This window comes from Oryzias melastigma, linkage group LG22, assembly GCF_002922805.2.
Source record: "Oryzias melastigma strain HK-1 linkage group LG22, ASM292280v2, whole genome shotgun sequence".
Lineage (NCBI taxonomy): Eukaryota > Metazoa > Chordata > Actinopteri > Beloniformes > Adrianichthyidae > Oryzias > Oryzias melastigma.
In genome coordinates this window covers 23,646,812-23,653,082 of record NC_050533.1, presented here as the reverse complement: position 1 = coordinate 23,653,082, position 6,271 = coordinate 23,646,812, and the positions used below count along the sequence as shown (strand labels likewise).

Sequence of the window (6,271 nt, the reverse complement as noted above, 5' to 3'; positions counted from 1 at the left end):
AGAAACTGTTTGAATATGTTATATCAGTCCCATAGACTTAATATATGATAAAAGATATCATTTAAAAAGTATGATTAAAAAAAGACAAGTCCCTTTAAAAACTAGAAAATAAGAATGATATTAAACATTTAGATAATTAACCAGTTTATTCAGTCTAGCGCCTTTTTCCTTTATATTTATGTTTTAATACATTATAATTATTTTTATTTCATTTATTTAGTTATTTACTTACTTATTAATTTATTTTTATAATGTTTTTTTATTTTTTTATTGGCTGCTCATACTTTCTAGCTGCATGTTGCTTGTAAGAAAGTACATCACCATTTGTTTTGTTATTTTCACTGTAACATGTAATGTTGAATTTGTTAATGAACAAACAACCAAACAAACAAGCAACGCTAGTACTTTAGTTCCGCTCCTATTTCCGTCCGTCAGTTATAAAGGAGGGAGCGGAAGGAAGTCGGTCCGTTTACACGGTGACACACAGCACTTCCGGTCTGCCGGTGGAGCGTGTCTGGCTGCTTCTTCTTTGGAGAACTCTGACACAGGTTTGTTTTGGATGGACCGAGCGGTTGTTTGAGAACCAGAGGGTGAACCCTGAGTTCTGGCATTAGATAACAGACAGGAAGGAACAGCAGGAGACGACAGGAACGTCTAGAGAGGAAGTAGAGCCGGAACGAGCTGAACGGAAGAGGCGAGTTTACAACAGGTTCGATGTTGTGAAGAGGATGAAGAATAGAAAATATAGACGTCTGTGTCCCAGTGTTGAGCTAGTTCTGTTCTTTATTTTAAGAAAGAAGGACAATCCAAACATTCAAATTATAGTGTAAATCAATGTATTGAGAGCAAACAACTAAATGGTTACTGAAGCAAGTTTTATTGTATTTGTTTTATTGTATTCTTATTGATCTTTTATGTATTTTACGGCACACTGCTTTTGTAATTTTATGCTGTTTTTTATATTTTGCTCTTAATTTGTGTAATTTTTAAACTTTCCTCTTTTATTGCGAAGCACTTTGATATGCTATAAGCAGTTGTAAAGTGCTATATAAATAAAATTCATTCATTCATTCATTTACATTTCTAATTTACTCTACAGTCTAAAACGTATAGAACGTGTCAAAGACTAAATAACAAACTAATATGTTAAGATTTTGAAATAACTTAAAACTCAACATGTAGTCAAACTGAAATAATCAAACAAAATAAAAACAGTTTAAACAGGAAGAGGAGGAGAAAAGCATTAAAGACCCATTCTGATGAAAATAGTGTTGCTGGTGTTTTTAACTTGTTCTTGTAATATTTTTCTTGATGACGGAGGACATATTTAACCCAAAAGAACTCGTAATGACGTCAGTGTAACAGAATAATATCAGAAATGTTTTCTGTGGTCAACTTGGTTTTGTGGTATTTTCCATGTAATATATTTTTAAATGTTTTAAAATTATATTTCTGAATATTTCTTTAAATTGAATCAGAAGACAAAAAAAATCCTGTTTGAAAAAGATTGTATTTGTGACGTAGAAAAGTTTACAGTCTTTCTGCTCTTCTCTATTCTGATACATCCACTGTCAGACAAATAGATCCATGAACGTCTTTGTTTTCCTCAATATTCTCACCATTGTTGTTACACTGGTAATGTTAGGTTAGGAGTGTGAGAGGTTGGCATGCAGTGGACAGAGAGTAAACAGAGAGCTCTCAGAAAAGGTAGGGAATTTGGAGTGGGTTTGCACCTTACTAATAGTCTCACCCACAAATCAGTGGTGAATTTCTGATGAACTCCTGCCATGTTGCAGAAACTGTCCTAGAAAACAAAACCGTTTTTTTTTTTTTTTTTTTTTTTTTTTTTTACTAAAAACTCCATAATCATAATTAAAATACCACCAGGAACATTTTGAAAATCGATTAAAAAAAATCAGACTAGCACTTAAATAATATAAAATTGTATTAGAAGTGTATGTAAGCTTTATTTTTTTTCTTTGTTTTGTCACTTTTGTGTTTATTTTCCTTTAAATTTGCAGTTTATTTAGTGATTTCTGCTCTAAAGGAATTGATAAATGTTTATGTTGAACAGATAAATGCAGAGTGTCTGATCGGATTCCCGTCCCAAATCCTTTCATCAGGCCAGACGGCGCCTCCATGGACGGGCTGGAGAAGAAGCTGGATGCTCTGACCATCGCTCAGCGCTGTCATCCGGAGGAGCCCACCTACCTGCTGCACCTGGCCCTGCAGCCCGGCGGGCCTCTGGCGGTGTCCTGCTCCAGCTTCTTCATCCGCCTCCATGACCAGAACACTCTGGACCTGCTGGGGGAGTGCCGAGGCCACGGCGGGGCGATGTGTGGCCTCACGTTTGCTCACAGCTCCCCTGTGCTCCTGTACTCGGGCTCGGCTGACGGCACGGTGCGAGCGTGGGACGCCCGGCGCCCCGGCTCGGAGGCGGTGCAGACGTTCAGGAGTGATCCAGCTCACTGTTACAGCAGCGTGGGGCTGAGCTGCAGCGACACGCTGCTATGTGCCGGCACGGAGCAGATCGGGGACGATGACAGCTTCCTGGTCTTCTGGGATTCCAGGAAAGCTGGTGCCCTTCTGGGGACGTATTCAGAGTCACACAGTGATGACATCACGCAGGTGTGCTTCCATCCGCAGGATAAAGACCGCCTGGCCTCGGGTTCCACAGACGGACTCGTTAATGTTTTTGACCTGAGCCAGGGGACGGAGGAGGAGGCCCTTCTGGCCACCTGTAACAGCGGCTCCTCGGCGGCGGCGGTGTGCTGGTCCGGAGCAAAACACTCCCAGCTGCTGTGTCTCAGCCACGACGAGGGCCTGCACCTGTGGGACCTCAGCCAGCTGGAAACAGACGAGCCTCTCACGCTCTTCAGCGCCACCGACGCCCGCAGCCTGACCCCTCTGACGGACGGGGGAGGCGTGGATTACCTGGTGGGGGGGCAGTGGCTGCAGGAAGACCAGAAACTGCTGGTTGTGGGGGGGGTGAGCAGTGGGGACCTCCACCTGATGGAGTGTGACAGCAGCGGGCTGCACCTGCTGAGAAGCCTGGAGGGCGGCCACACCTCCACGGTCCGGTGCTTCCTGTGGGACGCAGCGCGGGGCGCTCTGATCACCGGCGGGGAGGACGCGCAGCTGTTGCTATGGAAACCAGAGGGGAAGCGGCTCAGCGCTGGAATAAAGGAATCCATGAAGAGCAAATCCGCTTTAAAATTAAAGTCTAGACCTCATAAGAAGTATGGGTATCAGAGAGAGAGGAAGGGGACGTAACCATGACGACGTCACCAAAACATGGTCTGTGGGACTGAAGCGGACGGGCTGCAGGGACGGACAGATGGGTGTGGGGCTGCGCCGCCATCATTTTTAAGGCTTTTTTTTTTCTGTTTTTAAATGAAAACTAATGCATCTGTTGGTTTTCACGACTCATTTTAAAAACTATCTGCAGAAAAAATAAGGATGGACTAGAAGCATCAATGCTCAGGATAACGGAGGAACTCGTAATGTGATTATAACTTTAGAGTAACTTTGTGTACAAAACATTTTGGTCAAAAAGATTAATTACTCACAAGCTCATTAACCACTGTCAGTTTATCCACGTTCTAGGAAGAACTTCAGCTTCTGACAGCATAGCGTACTTTACAACATGCTAGAGCAGACATGGGCAAACTCCGGCCCGCGGGCCGGAGTTTGGTTTGAACAACATCAGAAAGACAGGATTTTTTTTTTTTTCCATCTGGCCACACAGATCAAGACCCACATAGAACGTAACTTTTTATTCTCTCTTCTGCAGTCTGTGCCCCTGTCTGAACCCCCAAAATCTGTTTAATAGAACAGAATTTTGTGTTTCTACATCTCAGTTCACCTTTCGCATCTTGCTGATTCTTTCAGAGCGATTGTGCTGGTGTGTTTTTTCAAACGGAGCACACTGTTCTGTGTCCTGATTGGCTGGAGACCTTGTCAATCCTCTCCATCCTGCCGTGTCTCCATGCGTGCAGCTCTCCTGATCTGCGTAAATATTTAATCAGATCTTTGTTTCATTATATTAAATTTGACTTATTTCTATGAAGGTTTTAACTTTGAGAGTTTAAGCAAGAGAGAAAATAGTAAAAATGTTCGTGTGCTCGTCAGAGAAAGTGTGTAGTGAAAAGTTTTATTGCCTCAAAACATCTTTATTCTACCTCCCAGATTTTACCAATCGTGGGTTATTTTAGAGCAGAACTGCGGGAAAAACAGGATAAATAAATAACGCGTACTTTGGCGCTTTTAAAACTCCACGCAGAAATTAGACATCTTCACGCAAACATTCCTGGCGGACAATTCAGAGCACCGCGAGCACGTCCTGCTCCTGTGCGCACGTGTTTATTTTCTGTTCCGTTTAATAAAGTCCTCGCGCACGAGAGACTGTTTACTTCCAAGTGCGCACGAGTGATGCATGCGCGCATGAATGTCAGTGAGCACGCACAACATCTTGGTCATGTGAGCTCACTGCTGCACGCGCTGCTGTCGGTGGGGGAATCATTTCAGCTGTGGGTCTCTCCCAAATGAAGTGGACGGATGGGCGAGGAGAAGGAAATTACTAAATTATTTTAAAAGTCAGACATACCCTGACATTCTGTAAGCCACATTTTAATACAGATATATAAAATTCATGCATTTTTTAAAAAAATTAATCTTTGTGTGAAATGGCCAAATAAAAATGGTGAACACAAAACGTGTTGAGGTGAGAATTGATTTAATCGACGCCTTTGGCGGGGAAGTTTGGAAAAAGATAGAAAAAAAGGTGAAAAGCATCTGGTATCAAATTTACAAAAAATAAATAAATAATAGAAAAAAATTAAGAAAAGAAGAAGAAGAAACGGGATAAAGAAAAAGGTAACCTCTCATAACAATGGTCAGGAGAGGACAGGCTGAAAAGAGTGCAAGATAACATTAAATGAAATGATCCGGTGGGCCAGATCCTGCCTTGACTTTGACACACTTGCAACAAACCTAATAAATCAACAATAGCAGAGCAAAATATGCATCTTTATTCTAAAAAAAAAAACATTTATACAGTTTTTCTCAATCATTTTAGTGCATTTCTCACAACAGAACAAACTTCTCACCACAGTTAGTCCGACTCCATAACATTTAGTCATTTGGACACAACCTTGTGTCAGTTTCCTGTTTATTTCATCCAATAGTAAATTCTTTTGGACACAAAGCAATTGATGAAGTACAATTCCCTACAAATTGATCACTTTTGATTTGCTTCTGATCATTATTCATTTTTTTAATCATCTCTCTCAAAATGAACTAAACTTGTTCAGGCTGATTAGTCATTTTTAATATAACTAATAATCTTCATTTCATTGATTGTATCTTTCCACACAAACTTCTTGAACATTTTGTACATCCATTTTAAATGTAATTGTTATTATGTTACCATTAAATTTGCATAACTTTTTAAAGGAAAACCTTGTTATACACAGATGAAAAGGTGTTTGAACTATTACTGTAGTTGCAAACAATCTTATCATTGGTTGACATCAGCTTCCAGCACTCTGGTGCGGGCAGAGATTTGCAGAACATGACATGATGCTGGTGAAGTATCTCCATTTCTGAATCCCATTGAGGAGTTTTCTCTTCCTGGAGGTGGAAGGTAAATGACCGACATCCTCATACCCAAATGACCTGCTAGAGTTCATGAATGCTCCTGATGATGACATCACAGCAGAGTCCTGCAGAGGGTGGATTCAGTTCTCAAGAAGATTCTTTCCTCTGTGCATTGATAGAGCTGATATTCTCTGTGATGAAAATATGTGGCCAGACAGACGGAGTGTCTAACTGTCCATTATGGATTTGCAGAACTGTCTGTTTTACAGACAGTTCTGCAAATCAATCAATGCATTTTCAAATCAATCAATGTATTTTTAGTTCCAAAACTACTCCAGTACGGTTTACTGAACCAAATCGAGTTTGTTTGTTTTTTTCTTTCTATTTGCACAATGCTGTGAACGGTTGCAAATAAACAGTGTAAAGTGCATATTCAGTGTCTTTTTTTAAACTGAATTCTAGTTTTCAAAATGCCATTCATGATAGATACTGTAGTGCTGTCTTTACATTACATACCATTGGGAAACACTACCACAGTAATCAGTCCCAGTGAAAACATGCTGAAATCTTTTGACTTGATCATTAAAGAAGGTGGAGTCATGACTTGTCATTTTGACAATACTGACTCTTCCTTTGACATAAAAACTTGCTTTTGAAGCATGAAGTACCCAGT

At 40.7% G+C, this 6,271-nt stretch overlaps 1 protein-coding gene across 5 annotated transcripts; it reads left to right on the top strand.

Moving 5' to 3' along the window:
* wdr89 (WD repeat domain 89) lies at window positions 1-6,030 on the top strand. 5 transcript variants are annotated; one of them, XM_024277048.2, is made up of 2 exons: window positions 1-548; window positions 2,124-6,030. In XM_024277048.2, exon 2 carries the CDS (start codon window positions 2,140-2,142, stop codon window positions 3,271-3,273), a length of 1,134 nt encoding a protein of 377 aa, XP_024132816.1. In that variant the 5' UTR covers window positions 1-548; window positions 2,124-2,139; the 3' UTR covers window positions 3,274-6,030. The 5 variants fall into 5 exon arrangements, with proteins under 5 accessions (XP_024132816.1, XP_024132823.2, XP_024132787.1 ...); XM_024277055.2 differs by having other exon boundaries at window positions 2,075-6,030; XM_024277019.2 differs by having other exon boundaries at window positions 1-694.
* Window positions 6,031-6,271: the final 241 nt, after the last annotated feature.

Excerpts from the sequence above, each read along its gene's own strand:
- wdr89 (XM_024277055.2), top strand. The coding sequence starts at position 296 with ATGTTGCTTGTAAGAAAGTACATCACCATTTGTTTTGTTATTTTCACT. Across the intron at positions 549-2,074 it reads TTTGGAGAACTCTGACACAG|ATAAATGCAGAGTGTCTGAT; the intron begins GTTTGTTTTGGA and ends TATGTTGAACAG.